We start from the raw sequence: 27,239 nt of genomic DNA on the forward strand, positions 1-27,239 counted from the left end.
ATTTCAGGTTTGCTTACATAAACTATTCAGAGTTGGCAGCACGTGACGCAAAAAGATTCGCATAGGAAAATTGATGGAGTGGTGGAAGTAGCTCGAGAATTGTGATTTTAAGAAGTCATCGGTCTGACCTCGACCATTATCCATGTGTAGCGTAGACTGAATTTGTGCTGACTGCAATTATCCACAATCATGAAGCTCAAAGCCAGAACATCTCTAGCTGTACTGGGACGGATTGTACATCCATCGAAGCCATTCTCAATCCATGGATTCCATTCTCGACTTTTTACAATCAATAGTAGCTCCAAAACTCCAAGGGTTTCGGCGCCTCTAAGAATCTTGTTCTGTGGTTCTGATGAGTTTAGTTGCGAATCTCTTCGTTCCTTGGTGGCAGAGAAGAGGTCAGACCCAAAAGGAATCGCTTCTATTGATGTTCTCGTTCGGCCAGGTAAAAAAACTGGAAGGGGCATGAAAGAGATTCGTGAAGGTAGGCTTTAAAAGTTTGTCGTCAGTCCTTTGTTGTGCATGCTGATCGTTGTCAGTACCACTGAAGAAATTGGCCAAAGAATTGAATCTCCGCATACATGAGAGAGATACATTCACCGGATGGGATGTAAGTTTTGATTTTCGGATCTGCATTCCATTCTTTAAAAAACCTTTACTAATAATCAAATTTATAGCTACCAAAACCAAATGGAGAACCAATCAATCTTGTCGTAGCAGTTTCGTTTGGCCTCTTCGTACCACCGCGCATTCTAAACAGTGCTGAATACGGCGGAATTAATGTTCATCCTTCACTTCTACCACAGTAAATTTGTTCCAAACCACTTAGACATACCTAAGCTAACCATGATGTATAGATATCGAGGATCTGCTCCACTCCACCATACTATCATGAATGGAGACACGATTACTGGTGTCTCACTTCAAACTTTAGATCCACACAAATTTGATCATGGCGCCATTCTCTCTCAAGAAGGTTTCCCCATCCCACAATCTCAAACGATAAAGTATCAAGGTCTGCTGGACTTGGTCACACCCAAGGCGGCGAGTTTGCTTGCAAAGGGTATCAGAGATCGAGTCTTCATAAGCCCAGAACCAGACCAAGGACTCAAACTTGCACACAAGGTCAAACCAATTGATAGATTCATTGATTTTGAGGAGGGATTATCCATCAACGTTGAACGAAAGTTCCGAGCACTGGGACGACTTTGGTGCTATACACGTACTTGGTGGTCTGGCAAGAACAAAAAAAGGACAATGTTTGAAGATTTTGAGGTTGTACCAATGCCAAAGCAAACTGGCGTGATTCCAGACCAGGTGCTTTTGACATTACCAAAATGGGAGTACTTCTGTACTCGGGTGTATGAGGATCCTACTCACCCAGGGTCTATTATCATTCCCACGGTTGAACAAGGTGTAGGGCTTCGAGTTAAACATATCCTCGTAGAAGGTCAGGTGGTGGGCTCAGCCATTGATGCTATGCATAGAGTATCAGCTTTCACCAAAAATCCAGGCGATGACAAGGATTTGTTCATAGCTGTAGCATTGACAGATACGTCGGAGGATGGTAAACAATTAGTTTTGCGTGATGTTAAAGGCACCGAGTATGCAGCGAGGCACCTGGTCATCCCGAAGGTGCTCAGGATCAACAGGGCGCGCCACATTGACCCTACCCCCAAGAATCCAAGCCCTCTGGATTGAGAGATGATTATCTAGATGTATAATAGAATAATAATCCAAGCAAGAAATCCTGAAATCAGATGGTATGTAGTGTATCATCTCCTGCTTCAGGAGTTGAAGGTAATCATTTGACCCGTGGAAGATAGATGGCAGGGTTGAAATACCTTTGGAGCTTTGGAGAGACAGGGAAATATTTTCATCTTTATGGTATTCGAGAAGTTGAAACCATCATGCAAACACAGAATAGGCATATAGGTTGGAAAGCATTCGGTCTAAAGAATTAGGGAGGACTAACCCTAAATATTAGGTGTAGCTCAAAAACCAACCGACACATTGCCGAGAGCAAGAAGAGTGATTTAGACCTTGCCTGATACTTCTTAGAAACAAGAATTCTCGGTATGCAGGGCTAGGGAGGAATAATCATTACCCATCTGTTATAGTTATAGTGAGGGGTGGAAAATTCTCCTTTGCTGAAACCGAGGAAAATTGTTTAATCAATATCCAATAAGCACTAGAGAGATCAATCTTTCAATTGCTGAGAAGAACGTGAAGCAATGACTATAAAAATATGTGTATCGAGAACGAAGCAAAGTCCAACTGTTGATGACGAGAATAGACATCCAACATTCGTTCAGTAGGAACTAAAGATGGTGCTTCTTCCATTGGTGTAAGAAAGCTCGAACGGTTCCTTTGTATGTCATATTTGAGCCATCTGGTTTATCAAATAGCCTCTGCTTGATTTCTAAGACCAAGAAGAGTTCTTCGGCCAGCGTCCTGTGTCCTAGGGACCGCCTGTCTTCCACTACTGCCGAAGGATGAAGAATAGTCAATCCGTCTAGTACTGTCGAAGGTTACTTTTCATTGCTTATAATAAGAAGAGTAGATCAACAAGTGCATAATGGGCGGTAGCGAGGAGACGATTTCGATTGACAAATATAAGATCCCGAGACAAGATCGTCGAAATTGTTCGAATGGCGACAAGAAGGTGAGAGATCCGAACCAGATATCAAGAAACGAGAAGTTATTCGATAGCTAGGGCAATGGGAATGGCCTAAGCCTCAGCTGATGGGCGCAAGGGATGATCTATACAGGATGCTGGAAGGGAAGAGAGGATTTAGTCGACTGGCTTGATCAATTCGAGGACGAGATCTTCGTCAGGACCGGAAGGAAACGAGAAACGGGTAGAGTTCTTCTGGTGTCTTCAAGAAGGGCCGTTTTCAATTCTAAAAAAGGAAACTTTATAGTCCAGCAGCCTGATTGCTTTAAAGACAAGTTCATTCATAAAACAGCTGCGAAGCGAAAGCAGAGCAGAATTCATCCAGCACTTCCAAAACGAGAATATGTCAAAACAAGGGAGAAGGGGAGAAAATATTAGAACAGCTTAGAAAATCCAAAGACGAAACTCTTCGTATAATTAGAGCAAAGCACGATGGTAAAAATCGGATGGTACCTCCAGAGCTTCAGCTATTAGATGCTTCCGAGAAAACTGGAATAAACTCGACCGAATCGATGAGCTTCGAGGTGAGATTCGTTGCGGGACTAGGGGCAGCGATAATAAGGTGAAATTCGTCTGGTTCCCCCAAAGCGAGAACAGTTCTATGGCAAAACGAAAATGATGGTATAACCGGTTATTCATGTCTTCGAAAGTAGAAGTGTTTTAATGGCAAAAGTGAATCCAAAATTGGTCAAAAACTGTCTCTCTGATCCAAAGCCAGAAAATTCAGGTGCTGCTAAGGAAGAAAAAAGTATGTTGGGTTCGTCTGGTAGCCTTGAGCACAATATCATTCTGTTGGTATTAAGTTGGTTGATAAGTGTAAAGTACCTGAGTCTATCATGGTTGTAATCGTTCTTGATCATTATTGACTATGAGAAGCTATGTACATTTATGGGTAGGAGCCAGCGCCGCGCTAGCTAATAAAGTGCCCTCTATATCATCACATGATATATTTCCTGGTACATTCCAATCCAAGGATTAAGACGAGAAAATGTGATAGGAATCACCTGATATTTCTGAGGGTTTGAAAGAGAAATAAAGGGTATTTTGTCCGTGTCTAGTAGGCGTCAGGGATGAGAAACAATCGATACCAAAAGAAGGAAAATGCAAAGTCGGTACGTGCGATAGAACCACAAAACGAAACGATTCAAATCCTTGCGATAATGCAATGATAGTGTGAAGATTCGTGTAGTCTTTCGGAAAGACGATTAGGTGATTGCTAAAATGCAAACAAGTCATAAGCTGCCCTGAAGTTCTCCCAGAGATATTTGGAGAAGATGATAGTAAAAGTTCCAGGGACTGTATATTGGAGCTTCTTGGGAGTACGATACTACATTAGGAACTGAAGAATAACCTTGGACCGTCTTCGGGTCTTCTCACGAGCGGAAGAGCGGCGTGGTTCGTCGATTAAAGAAACATAATTGCCTTGTCTGGAGAAAACTTTGTGACCTTGCGCGTTGTGTGCATTGCGAAGAGAACCTAATCTTTCAGGAAAAGCCCCAGTCGATCATAGGTAGCTCACAAGGACCAACTACGCACGAAGAGTCCCCAGCAGCTCTTTTAATTGCCGAGGGACGAAGTTGAGATATGACAGAAATGAAAGAAAGGTGAATGATGGTACCGTTTGGTATGATCAAGTGAAAGAAAACGATTGCGAAGATCGAGACGGAAAATTATCGATGTGAGGAATTGGGATGATGAGTATTATTTAATTGAAATCGCTCGGCTGATCGGTCGATCTCATCGTCCTTGGATATAGGATTTTCCTAATCTTCTCGGCATCTAATCCCATGTTTCGAAACTCTGCATCAGTCGGTTCCTTGTATTTATAAAAGAAGACGTCCTGAATTACCGCCCAATCTCTGCCAAGTTCAATTACCGGCCAGGTCCACCCTTGATAACCGGTTGCTTGCTCAATGGCTTGCGCAGCTTTTTGAAAGTTGGCACCATGCGGAGCGTAAGTAATTCCTATTTCTTCGCCTCTGTACTTTGTATACATGAATTCCATGGCATGTATCATCTCATGGGCAAGGGTCCCCAACATTTCAATTATCACTTCGAAGTAGCTCAATCCAGGCATTTGAGCGCGTCTGTCCAAGATGTATATTGTTACACACCTGAATCTACCGCAAGGAAAACCAGTAGTGAGACCCAAGGCATCATTCAACCCAACCCCCACGGCTCGAGCCCTATCGGAGACTATCTCAAGGTTGAATATAATCTTGACTTCGTCGTCGACAAAGTTTTTCATGGTAGAGTTTTTGATCATATCTCCGAAAAACAAATGGTTGTAGATCTCCTTAAACTGTAAAAGGATAGTGTTGGGGTCGTGGTTGAAGTAGATTGCTTGGCATAATTGGTCATAAATAGAGCGAGATGTGATGTCTTTCTTACTATTTGCACAGTGTACGATCATTTCAGAGATATCAGCCCAGCTGTGTGATACAGGCTTCATGATATAGAGATCACCAGGATTTTGAGGATATAAAATCGGTTCAGTGGGACCGGGTGTTCGCAGATTGGGGTTTCCAGGGTCCAGCTCCAGGTATTTCTCGTCCCATGGCCCAGAAGGCTTTGTAGACCATTGGTTAGACATTGCTAGCAACTGTGTAATAGATCGTCGTGTTATATGTGGAATTAAAGTGATGGGTTTCAAAAAGATGGTACTGTTTGAAGAGGGAACAGGTAGTTGTGTTGTGGACCGAAAGTTATGCGTGCGAAATGGATTGATTTTGAGAAATATCTTTCAATTGTGCGTAAGTTATCAAGCTCCATCGAGACAGATTGGCGATATATTACTTTTGCTTATGAAAAATCTTCAATCTACAAATTGAGCACCTTCATGATCTAAAATTCACTTCTGAGCTCTTGATCGAGTCTTTTTTACATGGGTCCTTCCCCAGCTGTCCCAAATCAGGCTGCTTTAATGCAGCCTTGCCTTTGCTTCACTGTGTTAAGATTACAACCTCTTTGTTCTGATTTAAAATGTTTAGGAAGAGTTTATCAGTGTCTTTTGATGGTTCATTTTAGGGTTCAAATGAATTTTGGTAGTTGCAAATGTGAGCAATACGTCGGCTGTTGCCCCTCGCGTAATTCGAGGGGTAATAACAACAATTCTTGCCTTTTCTTACTTGATTTTTAAACTCGCTTCGAGCAATTGAGTACTCTAATGAATTTTTTTGGAACAATCCATTACTATTCTTTATTTTGTAGAAATATACAAGGTAATATATATACTTTAGTGAGAGTTATTACCCCACAATGCACTGTTATTAGACAGACTTGAGACGTAGAAGCCAGCCCTTCTTGGATTGAATTTTACTCTTACTATAGAAAATCTCTTAGTATGTCTGAGAATAATTACTTGACTGCGCCACTATCGAAAGGTTCAAATAATAATATGCCTTCTATAGTTGATTGTGTCTCCACTCTTTGCCTGGATGTTGAAGATACCGGTAACCATGTTGCGCCTGGCTGGGAATAAAATGAGAACGCGCCATCAACATAGTGAATTGACGGCTGGAACTTCCATCCTTATCGCAAGCAGCAGGTGGTAGCTTCAAGCTTCTTCGCAATTGGTTAATACGTTGACCGACTTGAAATTAGCTAATCAACCCTTTTTTCGTAGAAAAGACCTGCATTAGAGAATGTTGATTGCGAGCCATGTAGTTCACCTGTGACTCTTAAGGAATTCGTAGGTAGTTCTCAATGTTTCGTAAAGTGTTCTTGTTTTTACTTTACATTTTCATTTCGCGGTTGCAGCCTCATTCACACTCCCCACAAGTGTCTCAAAAGAAGTTTATCTTATCTCCGTCTGGATCGATCACCACGTGCCGAATGCAGTATGAAATTCTTGCAGGCTCTTAACATTGTGGACTGATGACAGTAAACTTCATTGACTCGAAGAACTATAAACTTACGTCCAGATCGTTAAGAGGTCGGAAGTCATCAGCAGAAACCACTTGCAAGATGTGTGTGCCTGCGAACAGTGGGGAACAAGTTTAAATCAATCGATTCCTACTATTGATATGCGAAAGGGCTAGCTTGAATTCTAAGGAGTAAAGATAGAAATGCTAGACTTAGTTATGCATAAACTTGGAAGAATTGAATCTACAATCAATCAAAAGTTTCTACTGTATTTGCTCATGTTCGAGAAGCTCTGAACAAGAAACGGCAGACACTGATAATAAAAACTGAACCACGGCAGAATTTGGCATATATTCATCTCATGAAACTTCTGTCTCTATCATAGAATGCATAAATATTCAGAATGCAAGATGGAACAGCTTGTCACACAGAATTAAGGAACCTTGTCAAGCCTGATGACGTTGGGATACTTTAATTTTTGCATTCAATAGTAAGTGTACAGCAATAAAATAGCATAGATAGTAGAGCGAAACTTGCAAATATTCAAACAAAGTCACATGGTTTCTATTGAGTGGCCGGCGTTAAGTCTCAAGTGTTGCGTGGTGAAAACACTCCACGATGTGGTCACGCGATCTTCAACATTCAGGAATTTGCAAATAATCTGCCCAGTAGAGTTTCATCTAACCAAACATGCAAAACCTGCCCTTACATGGGAGCATAGTTCAATTGGTTAGAACATGCACTACAAAGAAAGATTTTCTAGATCTCTATCATAGCTCTGGTGCACCAGAGGGTGATAGTGATGGGTTTATCAGACTGCACGTGCAAGATGCGAGTCCGATTCTCACTGTTCCTAGATCATGTCTTTTGCTAATCTCTTGATAAATAGTCTCTTTTTTTTTTGGCTACCTTCGACGATTAGGGATGAGATACAGAGACGCGATCACATTTGTGGGACTCATGCTGCAAACACTTTCCATCAACCAATCAACTTTTTAATATGTTCACCAAGAAAACTGAAAGCATTGCTATGCAGGATCTAACTTATTATACTTTCAACAGACCAGGAGTATAATCTTGACGTATGGACCTCACTTTCATTGCTCTCTCAAAATACTCACCATGCATCAATTAGAGGTCAATTGATAACAGGTTCTGGAAGTCCTTTCAAGTCTGTGGAAGCTTGAGCCTAATCATAATTGTCTCCATATCACTGGTTTGGTGTGAGGACTTCCTAAGAAAATACTGCGCCCCTTCCTTTGCGAGTCTCGTGCAGCTTCCCCTCTCTCTTCAATTCAAATTGCACCACCAATCATCTAAGTAACCATCGCTCAAGATGCCACACTATACATACTGCGATGAGTTCTTTACTCTTAAACTGATAGGAAGCATGGCTCAATTGGCGAGTACACGCACCACAAGTAAAAGTATCTCATACTTACGAGCACGATAGCATGCACTGTTCATAAATCAACCTACTCACCTAGAAAGCTTTTGCCTGTGTGAGATATGAGTTCGGTCCTCACTGCTCTCAATGTATTTCTTGATTATCACACTATCTCTGAGTGAGATATCATGGGATAACTTCTTTTTGCTCTGTGTTGAAGCTCTTCTTCTCTAGCAATTTCAATGGAGCCAAAGTGTAGAAAATTAAGAAAGAGCCTTTTTGATGCAGGGAGCTTTGTTTGTTTGTAAGTTAGATTTCGCTCACCCCATTCAATTGCGGGATATATGCAGATATCCGTTTTTCATGCAATGTGCCTCCTTATCTACACGAACTTACTTTAACTCTATCAGTGTGAGTAGAATCTGTTCGGAAAGGGAAGCAATGAAAGAAAAGAAATTGTTCGATTGGTAGAACGAATACATCAAGTTCCTTTCGCAATTGGCTCGCCTTTTCCTTATTTTTGAATGAACATAATTTTTTTGCGCCAGAGCGGTCTTCTGGAAGGCGAGAGTAACATAACAATATCAGCTAAGTATCGACTAATCTCAAGTCAACATACTAAATCAATAGCACTCTAGTTGAATTATCATAGAGATGGTAAGATCAAAAGAGATGTGCAACATGCAAGTTCGACCCTTGCTGTCTCCAAGTCTCGAGTGACCCAAACTCCAAAGCAGCTATGACACTGAATTTCATGCATGATTGGAGATGGACGGATTTAATAGCTTTTCTTCCTGTTCGAAGAAGTAAATTATAAGTTTCAGGAGGCATGGATGTGGTTCACCAGTAAGAACATTTTGATATTCATCCACTCTGCAGCGAGTCTTCGAACCTACGCACTAACGTTTACAAACGCAAAATTGAATCAGAAGAATTTGAGCTTTTACAAAGTTAAATGTAAAATGCAAAGCGTTGTCGATCATTTAAGAATTTGAAGTGTTCTTCGAATGTGACCAAAAATTCATTGGTTTATACTCTGAGACGACGTTGAGGTTCTCATACCTGGTGTGTCTGGTCTCCTAACAAAACCATTATCAAAATACTAGGAGTTTGATAGCGGATTCTAGCTAACAAACCATCGAAAGTTCGATCGCCATAGTATTCCAGTCGCAAAGACGGCAATGAACAGAATCTCGCTATGCCTGCATTATCTCAACTCCAAGTTGCAGTTGATTCTCCAAGGACTTAGTCTCTCGAAAAAGATGCCAAGCATATCTATTCGAATGTCATCTCTCTTTCTTCTCTGTTCAAAATTGCATGCAGGCGCTTGCTCATAAGATTCGTTCGTATCACTTAAATATTTCGGATGTCAAACACATGCACCAACTGAAGCGAGGAGGAGCCTAGTGGCGCTCTTTTTCGGCAAACAAACAAGATACCTTATCGGGTGTATGGTGACACAGTTTTCTCCAATCCCAAAACTTATCATCAATCATAAGAAAAGATTTCCTCAATATCAATTCCTACGAAGTAGTGACTACACTACGAATAGCCAATGTACATAAAAAAATCAGGATTGGCTCAACGACGTCGATAATAAAAAGTGAACTACGAAAAAATGATGTTTTTAAATGTGTCCGCAGAATAAATGCTCGCAGAAATATCGACATCAGCCAGTCCCTGAGCATCACCATGGGCTCGAAAGATGAGTCCAATTTTACTCTTCTTAGAGCTTCACATGTCGTTTCCCTTTCGACATTGCGCTATTTCAGTTCCTAGAGATGGTATCTAGAAACAAGAACAAATAACCTTGCAATGTGAATTGAAGCTTGAGACTACGAAGAGATGACTATTGAATCAAAAATAGCAACCTGAGATTTGAATTTGTTTGTGTAAAATATAACTGCCCTTTTCACCCTTGTAGAGACAAGTCTGCCTGTATTTGAGGTGAGTTAATGGATGCGACTGCCATTTGGACTCCAGATTCAGAAGTATCTCCGGCTAACTTCCAGAATGAGTTCATTCATTACACCTTCATATGAACCAAAGGGGCTTTAGCTTAGTGGGAAAGCAATGCAGTATAATTCGTACCAAGGTGCCTCGCTCCCCCAGACAGGCATCCAATGGTCGACCTAGAATGGTTACTGCAATAAGATCGGTGGTTCGAATCCATCCGGCTCCTTACATTTTTGCTACTTTTCCTTCGTGGAACTCATGAAATTCAAGGAGGTTAAAATGAGAAGATTTTTTAAGAAAGAGTTCTCACCTTCCAATGGATGCCCGCTCGGGCGACTGTGACGTGTATATATCTCGGGAGATTGTTGGTTCGAACCCATCCAACTCCACATCCTTGGCACTTTTGCTTTCCATGATCATATTACTGGCAATTTATTGACCATTTGTGATGTTTGAAGTCGGGGAAGGTAGGAGAGAGAAAGCTTTGCGAGGACAATTCCAAAGAAGTTAGATTTGATTGTGGCCAATCTTCCTAACTCATTGTACGCTTGCTTCATCCTCTTCGTCAAGAGTCTAGCCACTTTCGACGATCTATCAAACAAATTGACCGAAACTGATTGATCTCATAATGCACTCTCCATGAACACTTCACCACCTCACATGAGGGAGGCAGCAGTGAGTAAATGTGGCGGAGTAAAACAATGCGAGGTTAACCAATAAGCATTGTTTGAAGAATGGGGGTTTTCCGGAAGATCTATGGATACCAAGTGAAAAACTTTGTCACATTCATACTAGTTCGATACCATGCAAGCGTGATTATCCCCTAGACTGCCATCTTATGACTCCTCAGTGATCCGTGCGATAATCCTTGAGTGATAAAGCCCTATTGGATAGAATAGCTATTTTAATGGGGTATCAATTTTTGCTGTTTATAAAATGGAATTTTGATTTCAAAGTTCTATTTTTTATAATTCAAAAAAACTGCAAAGATTTGAAATTAGTGTGTAATATTGTTTTCAAAATTTTGATATAGAAATGATATTGATTGAATTTTATATTAGATAATAAATGTAAATATTAAATGAAATTCAAAGAATCCTAATGTTTTGATTGGTCACTAAGCCCCAATAAGCGAGGAGTCAAAACATGGCGGTCTAGGGGATAAAGCCTTATATTCAGCTCGTCTAAAACGTTATTTTTTCTTGTTTCCCGTTTCTGAGTGGAGGATTTGCAAGTATCCTGAAGCGAGGGTCAATTTTGCTTCAGCCCTGGGGAGACAACTGGTTGAACTAGACTCAATTTGGATTCCCATAAGTGGGTCTATGTGAGATAACGGGTACTTCTTATGGTAGAATCTGGGCGTGATAAGTTATCTGCAGTTTAGTCAAGCAGATTGGATAGATTAGTTGATACTGCTCACATTTAAGGGGGTAGGCTAGTGGAATACATGTATTGTTGATCATGTGGAATTTGCTGTAGTGATCTAAATCTAAATTCGGAAGTGGACATAAGGTACACGTGCCATATCTTTCCAACAGATATTATAATAGGAGAAGTTTCTGAATCTTACATTCGGCTGGGGACTAGACGTTTCGAACTACGCTTTGGGTCCATTCTAGATTCTAGACCTTCCGGGTGATAAGAAATTGGATCTCAAGAAAGACAAAGCCCTGAGCGGTATTTTCGTGTGTAATGGTATAGTCAGTAATATGAATTAGCCAACTTTTTGCCATCTAAATTTTAGTAGAACCTTTCATTTCTGAGACTTGGATTGGTTCCTCAAATTTCATCGATGGGTCTGGGTGTATCTGATTGTGCAATGCAAAGAGGCGACCGCATATTCTGGGCGCCACAGTTCAACTACAGCTAGAAAATCTTCGTGGGTGTTTGCAATTGTTACAGGCCACGCCCAAAAGACTTGATACAATCCAAACTAGTTTAACATGGAAGATGCGGTATATAGCGGAATTGAAAAAACTCCGTTTTGATTTTTCATTAAGTTTTCGTTTGCACCTATACGTTAGTTATCATGACTTGACCGCTCTAGTGATATTGATTTGTGTATATTTAGCAAGCATGTAAGTGCAGTGGCTTTCCTGTGGGGAGCTGAGGGGATCCGAGGGACTGGATACTGCTCCCAGGATCTCAAATGCATGGGATTTTGTCATTCAAAAACATTTTCTGTGTTCAGATGATGTTGTAGCAACTATCCCTATGATAAGCTTGGCAGGACGACTCGGCCAAATTGGGGAGTAGCGTTGTAGCATTGAAACGTCAAATAGCCATTTGTATCTCCTCTCGTAACCAGTCCTCTCACAACCAGTCTTGTAGCTTATATTGATACCTTAAGGAATGGCTCAAATTATGACTTCAGCTGAATCCTTACCAGAGTTTTCGATCTCTTTTAACTGGGAATTTCAAAAGAATGACGGAATACATCAGGATTCCCGATCACCACCGCCTGTCTCGCTCTCATCGACAACCAAAAGCCAGATAGACTTAAAGAGAGTCACCGAACCGAAAGATCTTCCTTATATTTCTCCCATAGAATATGTTCATGATCCAGTACCAGAGGTACCCTGCCATCTTACCAAATTGCCGCCCCTTCCTTTTCCACAGTACGCTTCAACAGATTGTCAATATACAAGCGTAAATAGCGTACGCGTGAATCCTCGCGCTGCAGGACTTCCATATCGTTCGAGATTCGAGCTCATCCGCGCAAGCAAGCACTGGAAAGCTAATGTCGACGAGACTAAGAAAATGCTTGAGCTGATCATTGCGGACCATTCCAGCACGAGTGTGGGGATGAGGGATGGGTTGACCCTGGCCGGGCTTGCCAAGAAAGAGCTGCGACCGGGATTGGAACATCGGGTGGTGCTTGCGACATCTTACATGTACCCCAATGCAAATGAGAGACGAGCCAGAATAATCGCCGCAACAATGATGTTGCTTTTTATTTATGACGGTAAGAGCCCCAGGATGGATTATTAAATAGGGGCCTGCAAGCTGAGACTAAGATTTCTGGAAAAAGATAAAATGGAAGAAACGCCGGAAGGACTATCAGTACGTGTTCCAAACTCAGGTTGTAAATTTGGTGCTAATAGCAAGTAGTTCACAAACTCGAGAGAGCAATTTCTTGACTATTTCAAGAAAGAGAATGATGTGATGGCATCGGATTCAACCACCAGCGATTTTCAGCGTCACTTAAAGTCTACCATGAGTGCTATAGCGGATGAAGACGAGATATCAGGTAATGGCGGAAAAGAGATGATCGAAGCAATGATTGGAGGATTCCGATGCGTTCATCCAAACGGAGAGTTCCAGTCGTTGGAAGAGTATTTGAGCTTTCGACGCTTGAACGTGGGTGCACAGTAAATATGACCCACCCCGATGGAATATTCCGAGACACTGATTTTGATATAGATATGTCATTGCGGCCGCAAAGTTCACAATTAAATCTAGTGTAGATGTGGATGACCCCCGATTTGCCAGGTATCTAAGGTTAATTGGCGACCACCTTGGGATCATAAATGACATGGCTTCTTACGAGAAGGAATGTAGAGCCCGAAAGGAGGGTAGGCACCAGAATATGGTAAATATTGTGGCAGTTTTCCAGCATTTGAGATCACTCCCAAGTAGTGCGGAAGCAAAGGTGGCAGCGTATACGTATCAACTGCAAGTGGAATCGTGGATAATAGAGGAAGTTGAGATGTTAGCAGCTCGCGGAGACCTGACAGATGAGGAATGGTGGTTTATTGAAGCAGTCTTCATGACAGCAACTGGAAACGCCTTTTTTTGTATGACAAGCTCGCGGTATGGAGGAGATGCTGCCAAGCTGACGTAGTGGAGCCATGTATTCATGAAGTTTTTTTGGGGGGCAAATAGTAACAGAGTTCAACTTTTTAGTTTAGATAGCTAGTTTTGAATGCAAATCACTAGTTTTAAGTGTATATCGCATAATTGTAGAATGTTTTTTTTTTTTTTTTTTTTTGAGAAAGTCTAAAACCGTTTTTATAAAACTTGTAGTCGAGATCTTTTGAATGTCTGTTATTTAGATTATACAATCATGCGATATTTAGTTGAAACCAGTGGTCTGTACTTAAAATTACCGATTTTTTATATATCTAAAACTAGCAATTGATGTTAAAAAGTTGAATTTTGTCTCTTTTTGTCCCAAAGAACGCCATGTATATTGCTAGTCGGCACCCAGCTATTAAGAGAGACATCAATGAATCATGTTGGGGTCTTTCCTTTTGGTAAACAACCCTTAGAACCCATTGCAACTAATCACTTGATTGTGCAGAATTGATGGAAAACACGATAAGAACCAAAACAGTAGGCAGTTCACGTGAGAATTAGAAAACGGGGAAAGCTTCGACAGAGTCTGAGAGTTCTCTGAAAGTGATAGCAAAAAATATTTGTGAAAATCGTGTAAATCATCCAGTATACATTGACAGGCCAATTACGTCATACTTTTCATGTTCCGTGAAGCAGACTATCCCAAATTCCTCTCATCGCCCGCTGCCACCACCACAGCATCCACTATTTCCTTCTCCTTCGTAATAAAGACACTATAAAATGTCTCATAATCCTCCGTCTTAAGCACTACCCCCTCACTCTTCACCTTCTCAAGCATAAGATCTTGGTACGGTCTTGGCACCGAATAATCCTGCTGCGTCAAAATATACGTAACAGGAACTCTCCTCCATGCATCCCCCTTTGTCTTCGTCTCGAAAGCCGGCATCGAAGACCTCACAAGATTTGGCAGTTCTTTGTCGACGATATCCTGCTCTACACCGCGCAGAAATAAAAGAGATGGATTGGAGGGGGATGTAGACCCATCATCGAAATTCTGGATGAACTGAGGCCAGAGATGGGCGAAGCCTACTTCTTGAATGATCTCCCAGACCGACGTTCCAGGAACGAGAATTTAGGCACACATGTAAAAGAGATGGATAACTCCTCCCGATTTTCCTTCAGCTTTGCGGTCGGCAAATATTAGACCTTCGATGGCGTCGGTACCGACTGCTCCGCCATAGGAATGCATGGTCATGAAAACTCGCTCATCGGCTTCGACTAGTGAGGTTCCAACATTGCGGACGGCAGTGAAGTCTTCTGTGAATGAAGAGACAGGAGGGAATTTGTCGTTGCATGAAGGTAGTTGTGGACAGAGGACCTTGAATCCTTGTGCTTCCAACGCACTAACGTAGCCTTTGTAATTGGCAGGGGTATGCCAAGCGCCATGTACCAAGACGATTGTGGGAAAAGAGGTTGCCATGACAGTTTGGACGGACGATAGATTTAGATATGAGAGGCTTAGAGGAGCAAATGGACTTCAATTAACGAACTATTAATACCTCAGCATAAATTTTAAAGAATGGATTTCCAGAGAAAAGGGAAATCGGCAAGAACGAGGATAGACTCGTTTTTATACCGTGCTATTCGCATTTAATATGTTACGCGAGTGATGCTAATGCGCAAGGAACCAGCAGTTAGACATGACTAACCAGTCCTGTAAATAGATGCATGAACCAGAGCAAAAACCCCACAAGGACACAGTAAAGTGCTGCAATCTTACCAACAATCCCGAGTACTTGCACAGGGACTAGTTGACTAAGTGTGGGGAAACAGTATTGGAACCTCCCCTTCGTGTTGCAATCATTCAAATTGTTTTGAACACTGATAAATTTCACACTGAGAACTCATCAAACACACTCAAAACTCAGAACGGGATACTGGATACCCTGATCTTCTTATTTTTGTGAATGCACTTTTTCAATTTGTGTATAATGACCATTCTCGTCAACATAGCAAATGCACAATTTGTCTTCATCTTATCGACCGTGCCCCTTTAAATATTTTCTGGACATCCGACGGTCCTATAACAATTTCCTCCAGTTCGACATCCTCACGAGATTCATGTATCTCACTATAATTCCCATATAAACAAGCCCTTTCACTTCTTGCTCTCGCAGTCAAATCACTCATCGTCTCCGCGCCTCTAAACGTGTGGCCTACCATAAGCCCCCTAGAAAGAACGGCAAGTGAGCTTGATTTCCAAGCAGGGGTTCCACGGAGTCTCGTCTGATAGATTGTAAGGATGATGAAAACAGTAGCGGCGATGATAAAGAAACAGTGCAATGATATCCATTCCCATTTAATCTTATAAAAGGTCACCGTTTCATAAACCGTACCTGCTTGTACTTTTGCGCCATCATCGTTCGCGCGAATGGAGTTGCTCATGCTTTTTGCAAGAGACGCAAATGTAGCTGGGAGATCATTGCTCGTATTGAAAGCCTGCATCGAGCTAGGCTTGTATTGAAGATTGTTGTCGGACATGATGTAGCCATTCAATCTCGCCTGTTGTGTCTCGGTGACATTATGCGTAATATTCAGGTCAGTCGAAAAAAAATCGCTGAAGTAGCTACTAATGCTATTGACAGCCTCTTCTGAGATATTGTAGTTTCCGCCTAGGGATAAGTCGGATCGAGGTGCGGCGGATAGTTTATCGTCGAAATTAAGACTCGATACGGTCGATGAGTTAAGAACATCAGCCCATTTCGAGCTTGTAACCTGCCATGAATCCGGATCTCGCTTTGCACTCGTAACCTCAGAAACGTCTTCGGACAGAGTACTGTTGGAAAGTGTAGAATTGTACTGATTGACACAATAGTACAGACCGCATTCTCGTGCTTCGATATCTAAGTTTGGCCATGTCTGATTTAATCCATCCTGAGGCGGGTGCACTTTGAGGAAAGTCATCGCCCATATCAAAGTATCGATTTCTTGTAGTGATACCGTCTCACTAGTATTTCCAGTTCCATAGGTCGTCATAAATATACCACCTGGGATTTTCAAAGATACATATTTTGTGGTGTAGTTCCAACCATCAAAACCATCGATGAAGAGGCCATTGGGAAGTCGAAATGCAGTGCCCATTTCTAGGATCCCAATACCACTGGTTTGCAAGTATGTGTAGAGATAATTGTAATCTCGATATTCAACTACATTGTCGCTGAGATCGTTGCAAACACTACAAACCGAAAGGGACTCAAATGCGTCCCACGTACAATTTCCAGAAGTACATGTGTGAGGTAGTTGTTGAGTGATCATTTCAGTAGGCTGCGTAAGACCGTATAAGACTGCTGACTGCATGACAAAATCCGCGTCAGCGAAGGCCTGTGGTATGGGCGGATCACCTATTCATGGGTCAGCGGTTTTGATACCTCACTGGAGTTTCGGGAGGATCAAATTTACTTGACACCACCGCGGGCTGCGCAGTGAAAAATCGACCCCTAGAATAACGATCTGCTCTGGGAACGACGGCAATTCCATGTTTTTGAGGAATCTGACGTTGTTGATATTGGACAAGTTGTTGTGTAAAAGGATCAACAGCCAACGCTAGAACCGTCGTGATAGCACCGACGCGTACTATGAGCCTATCCGTGTGAGTATCATCTCTGCGTCGTATATGGAAGACTAGAGTTCTTACTCCCGATTTTTCCTCCATAACAATTTGAAACTACCTAATGGCCCCCGGCTTGCAGCATCAATCTTATCGAAATCTATCAGAAAATGCTTCTGTTCTGAGAAATGGAGCCATTTCCACTGGCTAGTGGACTCAGCAATGGAATACAGGACAAGAACTTTAGCAGCAGTTGAAAGAATAGATACTAAGGTGTTAAGTGTGATGCCATGCCAACTAAAAATAGTCTTTCCGTCATACACATACAGAAGTGCAGCTAAAGCTATGAAGCATGACGTTCCTAAGACGAGGGAAGCAAGCTCTTGTTTCCAGAAGTGGACGTTCCAGGAGAGCTCTCGCGACATCGATCCAAAAAATTATGAAGCTTTTGCAAGACAAGAAAGAAACTTCACACAAAATAAAACGTGGAAATCTCACTTGTTAAGTAAAATCTATACAGTGGGGCAACGACTGCGTCTGTATCCTTATACAGATGATCGCTTTGCGCGGTCGTGAAGGATACCCAATGGTGATTAAGATGGACCATGTTGTCACCATTTCTTGGCACGAAGCTGATATTTCGGCCAGTTGTATGACTGCCAGAGATCTTTGCTTAATTTGATCCAAATTTGACCGTCGGCTGCTGGACTGTTGGTATCATGGCACTGCATGGCTACGGGGAATCTCAGGCCCTGGTTCTTCCAGCGGCAAATGAAATGTCATCCTGTGGGAGATCCGCAACCAAGTTTGAGGATGTTGTACGTACATTAATATGTGTGTTGTAGCGGTGCATTGTTCATTGTACCATAAGCCCCGTCTGAAACTGGTGAACCCTTGTATAAGCTTATGTAACCTCGACTAATTCACAGCTTTTAACCTTAAAATCTTAAAGATAGATCAGCCTCACATAAGATGTACGTACAACGGCAACATCCCGACCACGTTTACTATTAACAGCCTGGATAGATAAAGTGTTGAGACTTATCTCATCGTTCAGTTGCACTCGTAATTCTAGCCAAACAGATGTAGGCTTTCAGGGTTCAAATCGCAATTCAAACACGGTAAAAGGGGAAGTAGGTTGAAAATGTGCAACATTTCATTCATTTATTCATTCCACGGTACTTATAACTGCCAGTCTCTTGATATCATTTCTTCATTTCCTCTATCTCATTGCACAACCTCACTTCGTCTTTCCAGTAGGGATACCGAACATCACGGCTGGCTTTCCATCCTTAGCCGCTCTATCAACTCTGAAATACCCCTTTCTCTCCAACTGAATAATATCATCCTCTTTAAGATCGGCCACATTGCTATCGCATAGCTGATCTGTCTTGTGAGCAGAATCTGGTGTGAGGAAATCCTCCCAGTTATCATCTTCCTCCAACTTGTCCTTAGTAATCATGTAGTCAAATTCGTACACTTCTGCTGGAACAAGATTTTGGTCGGAGGATAACCAGGTGACTTTCTTCTCAGTTTTCTTAACGTCGCCCTCCAAGTGTAATTCCAGCTCAATGTCTGTAATTGGACCAGAGCCGTTGATTTTGCGCACGAATGCATTACCCCAGTTCATGAGAGTAATTTCTTCGCCTTCTTTAAATAACTTGACATCCTCTTGATCAAGAATGAGGTTTTTGCTATATGTGACCTTCTTCATTCCGACCTTGGGGTTCTTTCCATGCTTAGGCTTGTCTTCGGTGTACGGGGACTCTGGACCATTGATGACAACTGCCTTTACTTGATCCTTGATATCGACACCTGTGTGTCTTGGTGCAATTGGATCGATTTCCTTCTTGTTCGAGGCCCAGAAATTGGTCCAATCCATGGTTACAATATTTCTACTTGGTCCCTGCTTCAAGATAAAATCTCTCAAAGCGGGAATTGTCATACCCCTTCTTCGAACTCCACGGATTGTAGGCATACGAGGATCATCCCAACCCCAGACTCTTCCAGCATCAACCATCTTGGCCAATTTACGTTTTGAGAGGAAGACTCGAACGAAGTTCATGCGAGCGAATTCCCACATGTGTACTGGTGTAAGGTTCAACTTGGTGATAAACCATTGATATTGGGGATTTCTGTCATTGTACTCGGTTGTTCTCAAGGCGTGTGTAACTCCTTCGAGAGAATCGACGATTGGGCATGCGAAATCATAGGTAGGATACATCTTCCAAGTAGTACCGGTGCGGTGATGGGGCAAGGGGCCACCAGTTTCAGGATCGTCATTGGGGCATCGGTAGATGACAGGGTCGCGCATTGCCTTATTTGGGTTGTCTACAGACATCTTCGCTCGGATACAGAACTTCTTTCCTGCTTCTGTGCCGTTCTTCATCTCTTCGAATATGGCGAGGTTATCTTCAACACTCTTATCTCTATTCTTGCTTGCAATACCATCCATTCGTTGTTCCCTCATGGTCTGCTGATCTGTATCATCTGCGTAAGCGTTACCCTCTTTGATGATTCTCAGTCCATATTGATATAACTCTTCAAAGTAATCGCTAGTATGACTCTTCTTGTCTGGCTTAACGCCCATGAGTGCTAAATCCTCGATAATAGAATCTTGGAATTCTTGTTTCTCTTTTGAAGGGTTGGTATCGTCAAATCGGAGGAGAAGTGTGCCCTTGTAAAGCTCGTGTGCGAAATAGTCATTGAGAAGGGCAGCCTTTGCGTGACCGATGTGAAGATATCCACTAAACAACGTTAGTCCCATAGCTTTGAGGTACATGTGATTTGGTTGGCATACGATGGCTCTGGTGGAAATCTAGTAACAACGCCCTTCTCAGTGTTGGGCAAAGCTATGTTGTAGCTTGCTCCCGCCTTGCTAGCAGCTGTCTTCTTTGCCTTCTCGGCCTCATCCTTAAGCTTAATCTCCTCTTGAATCTCTGGATGTGTTTGCTCGATGAATTGATACCATCTGACAAGATTGAGAGAAGTTCCCTTCTTTAAGAAAGCAGCAGCAACTCTGTTTGTGCGAAGGGTGACCCATATTTTTGAGTCCAAATCAGTGATCGTGTACCCGTCAATATATGAACGAAGGGTAAGATGCTTATCCAAGGCGATTAAATGTGGCTCGATGGCTTTGAAGTCTAGCGGAGCTAGATTCGTCGCCAGTTGAGACAATTCTTCGGACTTCATTTTTTTTGGTATATTTGAGTAATAATAAATTGCTTTGATTATGTCCTGAGATAAATTCTGAGGGTAGTGGGGGAATTTGTTGACTCAGGGCGGGGTGGCACGGAAAGGGTTTCACCGGGCGCCGAGCGGAAGCTAAATTTTGTGATTTGGCGCTAGTGATTCTGGATGATCTCGAATTACGAGCACTTTCTACCAATATTGAAATACTTTAGACCTCGATCTACACAATATGGCAGCTCCAGGATTATGCCTAGCTCAAATGAGCAGGCTGTCTTTGTCTACTGCGCGACATACCTTACTTCATGCACCAAAAGCCTCAATACCTATAGTTCAAGTGCGACACAAGGGCTTCAAAGAGAGGATTCTTTCCAAGAAGGAGAAGTCGGGCGCTCTTACTGGACCAACCAAATCGTTTTCTAAAAGGAAGACAACAGAAAAGAAAAAGAAGAAGCCAAGAACTACATATCGACAATATGACCCAAAAGATGCGGAAACATTCACCTTGTGTGAAGCCATGCGGTTAGTCTACCTTGATCCAATTCAATATGTTTACTAATGCCGCGCATAGATATCTTAGAGCATTCGAAGTTGGAAGACCTCCAAATTCTTCCAAATACGAGATACATCTGAAGATGAAATCACTTAAGAACGGTCCCGTCGTACGAAATCGATTAAGGCTTCCACACCCAGTCAAAACTGATTTAAGGATATGCGTCATTTGCCCTCCAGATTCGAAATACGCGGAATCTGCCAAAGCAGCCGGAGCGACACTAGTTGGAGAAGAGGAGATATTTGAAGCCGTCAAGGCTGGCCGGATCGAGTTCGATCGATGTATTTGTCAAACGGATTCCCTTGCGAAAATGAATAAAGCTGGATTGGGTCGGGTTTTGGGTCCTCGAGGACTGATGCCCAGCGCGAAGACGGGTACCGTTGTGAAAGATCCAAGCTTGGTCTTGAAGGATCTGATTGGAGGCGCTGAATATAGAGAACGTCTAGGTGTTGTAAGAATGGCGGTCGGTCAACTCGGTTTCACACCAGAGGAAATGCAACGAAATGTCAAGGCCTTCATCGAGGCCGTAAAGAAGGATATGGCACAATTAAGTGACAAGATCAACAAAGAGATGGTCGAAGTAGTTTTGAGCTCTACAAATGGCCCTGGGTTCATTCTTAATGGGGAGTTCAGAGATCTCAATTCGAGTTTGACCCCTCGAGACTTATCGACTTCATAACAAAATACATTATGATATGCACATTTGTACTTTAACTGTATAATGAAAATTCATTTACTTTAGCTGGGTATATTACTACAAACTCCTGGAGCTATACAATACATGGTTCAACTGCTATGTTGATTTGACATCTCTCAATATCTTTACCGCTTCATCGCCAGCTCCCAAATCGCGGTATATGCCCATGATCTTGACCAGCCGCGGTCTACCTTCTACTTTTAAAGACATTGCTTGCTTCAAAGCATTGTTCAGGTCCAGAACAATGGTGTTCTTCAGTCGTAGTAACCGAGGTTGCTGAGCTGCGATGAACGGATGATCCAATCCGATCGTGATTGACAGGTGCTCAACGTTACGATAGTCTAGCACAAATCTTTGAAGCCTTTTCGTACTTGTTCCATTGACAACGCCATCAATAGCAAGATCACCTTCATCCTCATCCTCATCCTCTTCTTCATCTTCACTCCAAGAATCTTCAAGCCCATTTGGTGACCGACCAAGGGATGCAACCATTAACCTATCCTCCAGCTCTTCGAGTCGCGAATCAACCTCGAGCAATTTTCTTCCCAGAGCTATTTCCTTAGTAACACTTTTCTTCTCATCAAGAAGACCCTCAACTTCCAATTTCCTTTCCCTAACCTTCCCTCTTACATCCTCAACACCTCTTTTAAAACCTAATAGGCCCACTCTAACATCTTCAACCTTCTCTTCTCCACCCTTAAGGTCCGAGCCCAAGCTTAGAAATTGCTCATAATTGGTATTTACCAGATCCAATAATTCTTTTGAAAGACCCTGTGAACGCTCACGAAGGTCGGAACGTAAATCCTCGAGAGTCTGGTGACGATCTGATAATGTAGATAGATAAGTCGGTGCATCAAAAGTTGGAGCCAAGAAATCGGATCGGGGAAGGGCTTCGGGATATGGAAGATTGTCCTCATCGTCTGAGGAAACATCACCCGATCCTCCACCAAAGTAGAATTTGCTCATATTTGATAATTGTAAGAGGTTTTCGAACCAATCAAGTTCTGAGAGGACGAGTACGAGCGTTCAGATAGTAATGTTTGTGAGCAAGCTTCAAGATCTTATTTCTCAGAGTTCTGTTCTTTTCGATTGATATGTTTGCGGATGATGCTCTGCTCTGCGCACCCACCCTCATCCGTTGCGTTGGAATTCCCGGGTAGCTCTTCGTTTTAAGGCTGATCAGGCATTCATGAGCAGATTGTCGGTCGGTATTTACATAACAGGACCCAGACGACGAACGTAAGCTCCTGTAAAGTCAAGCCAGAATCCCAGGACAACAACCGAGGATATGACAATCGCTGATGAAAGATCCCTTCTTTTATCTCTTGGCGTGAAGGGATTTTCAAGCGTGATACAGAGCGTGATTGGATGTACCTCGTCGATTGACAATTGAATTTATATGTCAGGTTAGTCGGAGGGTAAGAAGAGGTTAGAAGGACATATCATATGTGACAGACACTTTGATGCCTGCAAAATAGGGAAACCCAATAAATGTCCGATTCTCGGAAAGTAGCGTCTGTGTAACTGAACTGATGACAGTGTGACACTAATTTTTCACGCTAATTTTTATCAATCTAATCTTTTTGATCTCTCACACACTTTTCTGTTCCCCCTCCCTTTTCTTTTTCTAATCTGATCTTGCAAACAATGCTCATTCGTCCCTTTGCCTGGTACACGATTGTTCATTATTTGCCTCCAATATCTTCATAAATTGTCTCTTCTGATGAGTAACGACTTGATTTCTTAATAACCTTCTCTTGCCAACAACGACTGTTAATCTTGCCATACTACAAGAGATTTACTTGTACATTCATCAATCAGTCAGTGTTGAAGACAAAGTCGGGTCCTAAAGAGTTATTTTCATACATATCTCGTGATCTTCCTTTTCTGCGATAGGTCAAACTTCAATTCGCCAATCGGCTATTCGTTGACCCGAATCATGGCTTCACCCGCGGTATCAACGCCATCATCAGCTGGTTCTCCAGCAGCTCTTGCCCCAGCTCCTCCTGTTCTCGCCATCAAAACTGGAAACCTATCCAGCATGAATGCCATGTCGCCAATATCGGGTGTATCTACCCCTACTATCATGACAACCAAGGAATGGGTTATTCCGCCACGACCGAAGCCTGGACGAAAGCCTGCAACTGATACCCCACCAACAAAGAGAAAGGCACAAAATAGAGCCGCTCAACGTGCTTTTAGAGAACGACGTGCTGCACGAGTAGGTGAATTAGAGGAACAACTTGAGGAGGCAAAGGAAGACCAACAAAGGCGTGAGAATGATATGAGGTTGAAGATCACTAGACTTGAGGCAGAGGTTTCTAGATTCAATGGCGAACTTCAATCATGGAGATTACGATGCGAGACCCTTGATCGAATTGCAGATTACGAAAAGAGAGAGAAGGAAACTGCACTCAAGGAATTAGCATATCTTAGGAATGGACTTCAAAGCAAGAGTACTGAAGCTGTTCCTCTCCCACCACGCCGTAATCGCCAGTCCACTCAGACACAACCCTTACCACTGCCACGACAACAACAAACCCCCTTTGTTCCAGACCTTGAGGTATCAGATGAGTCAATCGGTTGTGGAGGTTGCAAATCCTTGGGCGAATGTGCTTGTGCTGAAGAAGTAATTGCTATGTCTACTCAGGGTTGTGGTAATTGTGGCCCTGACACTCATTGTCAGTGCTTAGAAGAAACGCTTAAGGATGTCGGCATGGACTTGAAGAGGGCACATTCTCCTTCAGTTGATGGCGCCTCGGAGAAGCGTGTTCGTTTGTCATCTAGGCCTTCCAGTCCTCTCGAGATTGATTTCACTGCCCAATTCTCACGACGGCAGCCAATCGTCCGTGAGCCATCGCCTCCACCTCAAGTCATGACACGACCTATGGAACCATGCGGCTTCTGTGATCAATCAACATTTTGCCCGTGTGCTGAAAGAGAACAGGAGAATCGTCTTGCACCTCTACTTAATGAAGTTACACCTCCACCATCAGATACAGATGTTGAGAATACACAGGTCAAACTTCCATCTATGCAACCCAACCATATGCATCGACCAGTTAGTGCCGCACCAACTTCAAATTCTTGCGCCAACGGCCCTGGTACTTGTAAACAATGTATAAGTGATCCAAAGGCAGGACTATTCTGTCGATCACTCGCGGCAATGAGAGCTTCTTCAAGCTCAGCCCCACCTGAAGGATGCTGTGGCGGCAATTCTTCTGGCGGTGGCTGTTGCAAGACAATGGAGCCGGCATCTACTTCAGAACCGCCTCCAAGCTTATCTGTTGCGGAAACCTACAAGACTCTTTCTACCCACAAGAATTTCGATCAAGCCAGTGATGAGTTAAATACGTGGTTAGGTCGTCTCCATGCTACACCGCTCCAACATGCCGGGAGAGCACCCATGGAAGTGGAGGCTGCAAGTGTTATGGGTGTACTGAAGCTCTTTGACCGAAGATTTGGAAGAGGGTGAAGACCAAAGAAAGTTTTATTATAGATACCCAGCCTTAATTACGACTCATGAAGATGAATGAGTTCATGTTTTATTGTACATATTTTGCATAAGCATAAACCAAAAGCATACGCGATTTGACATTTCTTGATTTTTGGAGCATCGTTCATTAAAGTTGCCAACCTCCATGTACATGTTTAGTCTAATATACCAAATGCGATGCACATACCTATCCACTCCAACGGTCATATATACGAATGACAGCTGAGAAATCCTCACAAGGTATCCACAATTCTTGGCGATCAATTTTCCTTTCCCAGAAAGGCAGGTGTGAGTACAACAAAACCGTTCCTGGGGAATTCCGACATCGAGTTATCTTTTCCGATCCATTACCTGCCCCACGTGTAAGAATTTGTCAAGGAGGGGTCGTTAGTTACACTGCAGCACGTTCCTGAGCACCTGCCTTTCCTTTATTTTCTTCTGTATATTTTCAAGCCATTGATAAGTTGCCGTCTTTTGGTCCTTTCGGGTTTGCGCGATACTACGCTGTTGGGCTAGCATCTCTAACGAATTCGGGAAGAGTTCCTATACGGTAATCAGCTAGATTAATGCATGTTCGACGTGACCGAGCTGAGCTAAAAGTTTGGCCAACGACTTTTGTTTATATTTAAGATCCAAGGTAAGTTTGGATGTTTCTTGGACAAACTTCTTTTTGCTTGCGCTTTCTCAATTACGCCTTCAAGTTTTCGGAAAACCTTCAGGATGCAGGCCGTTAAGATCACTGCGTTTCTCGCTCCTCTGCTGTTCCCATTTCAAGGTGTACAAGCATCGTTATACGGAGAAAGCAGTCTCAATCACACCTGTGAATTAAGTGCGTATTTACTCTTTGCAGCAAAATCACAATTGCATTTCTATGAGAGAGTAAAATATATCTAACAAAAAATAAGAAACACCATATCTTTCCTGTTCCAAAAATGCCTCTCCGGACCTCACCGATTCCTGCTGTACCGAGACCTTTGGGGGTCTAATTCTCAGTACACAATTTTGGGATACGTATACTGGGTACGAATCAGAGGGACAATTGTTGCCCAAAAATTCGTGGACGTTGCATGGACTTTGGCCTGATTTTTGTAATGGGAGTTATACGCAGTATTGCGATTTGAGGTTTGTGGATTTTATTTGAACGTCAAGAGAGAAATATGGAACTAATGTTGTAAATTTGTAGTCGCCAGTACGATCCAGCTCCATCTCCAAATACTACAACCGGGACGGCGAGTGGAACGCCTGTGCCTCCTTATACCGGAAAGCCAATCTCGGAAATCATCAAGAGTTATGGGAAATATGATCTCCTCGCCTACATGAACAAGTAAATCTCCGCTCTCTTTTCTCCTCCTGCCCCTCTATTCCTTCCCGAAACTAACACCCCATCACAGCTACTGGATCGCCCAAAACCAACCCAACTGGTACCTCTGGGGACACGAATTCTCCAAACACGCTACCTGCTTTTCCACCTTCGACACTCCCTGCTACGGACCAACCTACAACTCCACCCCCTTCTCCGACTTGATCTCTTTCTACACCACCGCTCTCTCCTACTTTTCCACCCTTCCAACTTTTGATTTTCTCAGCAAACACCATATCGTACCTTCTAATACCACTACATATACGCTTTCCTCGCTACAATCTGCGTTGAAGAAGGAGTCGGGAGCGGTGCCATATATTGGATGTTCGGGTCCAAGATATAATGCTACGGAGCAGGGCAAGGGAAGTTTGGATAACGGATATACGGTGTTCAGTGAGGTGTGGTATTACTTCCATGTGCTTGGAAGAGTGCAAGATGGGAAGAAAGCCCCTGTAGGAGCGGATATTAATGGAGGTAGTATAAGCAGTTGTGCGACTACGAAGGGAGCATTAAAATATTATGAACGGAGTGCAGGGTCTGTAAGAAAGGGAAGTGGTGCTTATGAGTTGGAGAGTGTTTTGGAATCATGAAGTGGTTTTGATGGGTGATTTAATGGGTGGTTTAATGAGGTTGTGAATAGGAATGATATATATGC

General features: G+C 42.7%; 10 protein-coding genes across 11 annotated transcripts; 5 read left to right on the top strand and 5 right to left on the bottom strand.

The window, feature by feature from the left end:
- Positions 1-101: 101 nt before the first annotated feature.
- Bcfmt1 lies at positions 102-2,203 on the top strand. Its single transcript, XM_024692531.1, has 4 exons — positions 102-484; positions 540-610; positions 678-805; positions 858-2,203. Exons 1-4 carry the CDS (start codon positions 190-192, stop codon positions 1,699-1,701), a joined length of 1,338 nt encoding a protein of 445 aa, XP_024548310.1. The 5' UTR covers positions 102-189; the 3' UTR covers positions 1,702-2,203.
- A 2,151-nt stretch (positions 2,204-4,354) lies between these two features.
- BCIN_04g03540 (hypothetical protein) lies at positions 4,355-5,388 on the bottom strand. Its single transcript, XM_001546917.2, has one exon. It carries the CDS (start codon positions 5,268-5,270, stop codon positions 4,383-4,385), a length of 888 nt encoding a protein of 295 aa, XP_001546967.1. The 5' UTR covers positions 5,271-5,388; the 3' UTR covers positions 4,355-4,382.
- A 6,743-nt stretch (positions 5,389-12,131) lies between these two features.
- Bcstc4 lies at positions 12,132-13,841 on the top strand. Its single transcript, XM_001546921.2, has 4 exons — positions 12,132-12,849; positions 12,916-12,947; positions 12,996-13,255; positions 13,308-13,841. The coding sequence occupies exons 1-4, from the start codon at positions 12,237-12,239 to the stop codon at positions 13,726-13,728; spliced, it is 1,326 nt and encodes a 441-aa protein (XP_001546971.2). The 5' UTR covers positions 12,132-12,236; the 3' UTR covers positions 13,729-13,841.
- Positions 13,842-13,921: 80 nt separating this feature from the next.
- Positions 13,922-15,271, bottom strand: BCIN_04g03560 (hypothetical protein). Its single transcript, XM_024692532.1, has one exon. The coding sequence runs from the start codon at positions 15,160-15,162 to the stop codon at positions 14,815-14,817; it is 348 nt and encodes a 115-aa protein (XP_024548311.1). The 5' UTR covers positions 15,163-15,271; the 3' UTR covers positions 13,922-14,814.
- A 349-nt stretch (positions 15,272-15,620) lies between these two features.
- Positions 15,621-17,773, bottom strand: BCIN_04g03570 (hypothetical protein). The gene is made up of 3 exons (XM_024692533.1): positions 17,377-17,773; positions 17,142-17,323; positions 15,621-17,083 (listed from the first exon to the last, which is right to left on the bottom strand). The coding sequence occupies exons 1-3, from the start codon at positions 17,712-17,714 to the stop codon at positions 15,714-15,716; spliced, it is 1,890 nt and encodes a 629-aa protein (XP_024548312.1). The 5' UTR covers positions 17,715-17,773; the 3' UTR covers positions 15,621-15,713.
- Positions 17,774-18,434: 661 nt separating this feature from the next.
- On the bottom strand, positions 18,435-20,527 carry Bcgus1. Its single transcript, XM_024692534.1, has 2 exons — positions 20,090-20,527; positions 18,435-20,036 (listed from the first exon to the last, which is right to left on the bottom strand). The coding sequence occupies exons 1-2, from the start codon at positions 20,479-20,481 to the stop codon at positions 18,530-18,532; spliced, it is 1,899 nt and encodes a 632-aa protein (XP_024548313.1). The 5' UTR covers positions 20,482-20,527; the 3' UTR covers positions 18,435-18,529.
- Positions 20,528-20,661: 134 nt separating this feature from the next.
- Bcmrpl1 lies at positions 20,662-21,790 on the top strand. The gene is made up of 2 exons (XM_001546926.2): positions 20,662-21,000; positions 21,050-21,790. The coding sequence occupies exons 1-2, from the start codon at positions 20,711-20,713 to the stop codon at positions 21,708-21,710; spliced, it is 951 nt and encodes a 316-aa protein (XP_001546976.1). The 5' UTR covers positions 20,662-20,710; the 3' UTR covers positions 21,711-21,790.
- Positions 21,791-21,796: 6 nt separating this feature from the next.
- BCIN_04g03600 (hypothetical protein) lies at positions 21,797-23,198 on the bottom strand. The gene has a single exon (XM_024692535.1). It carries the CDS (start codon positions 22,692-22,694, stop codon positions 21,825-21,827), a length of 870 nt encoding a protein of 289 aa, XP_024548314.1. The 5' UTR covers positions 22,695-23,198; the 3' UTR covers positions 21,797-21,824.
- Positions 23,199-23,333: 135 nt separating this feature from the next.
- On the top strand, positions 23,334-25,427 carry BCIN_04g03610 (hypothetical protein). Its single transcript, XM_001546928.2, has one exon. The coding sequence runs from the start codon at positions 23,668-23,670 to the stop codon at positions 25,201-25,203; it is 1,536 nt and encodes a 511-aa protein (XP_001546978.2). The 5' UTR covers positions 23,334-23,667; the 3' UTR covers positions 25,204-25,427.
- A 237-nt stretch (positions 25,428-25,664) lies between these two features.
- Positions 25,665-27,239, top strand: BCIN_04g03620 (hypothetical protein). 2 transcript variants are annotated; one of them, XM_024692536.1, is made up of 5 exons: positions 25,665-25,861; positions 25,926-26,053; positions 26,130-26,346; positions 26,408-26,548; positions 26,616-27,239. In XM_024692536.1, the coding sequence occupies exons 2-5, from the start codon at positions 25,945-25,947 to the stop codon at positions 27,172-27,174; spliced, it is 1,026 nt and encodes a 341-aa protein (XP_024548315.1). In that variant the 5' UTR covers positions 25,665-25,861; positions 25,926-25,944; the 3' UTR covers positions 27,175-27,239. The 2 variants fall into 2 exon arrangements, with proteins under 2 accessions (XP_024548315.1, XP_024548316.1); XM_024692537.1 differs by having other exon boundaries at positions 25,665-26,053.

The sequence above is a fragment of the Botrytis cinerea genome, chromosome 4 (assembly GCF_000143535.2).
Source record: "Botrytis cinerea B05.10 chromosome 4, complete sequence".
Classification (NCBI taxonomy): Eukaryota; Fungi; Ascomycota; class Leotiomycetes; order Helotiales; family Sclerotiniaceae; genus Botrytis; species Botrytis cinerea.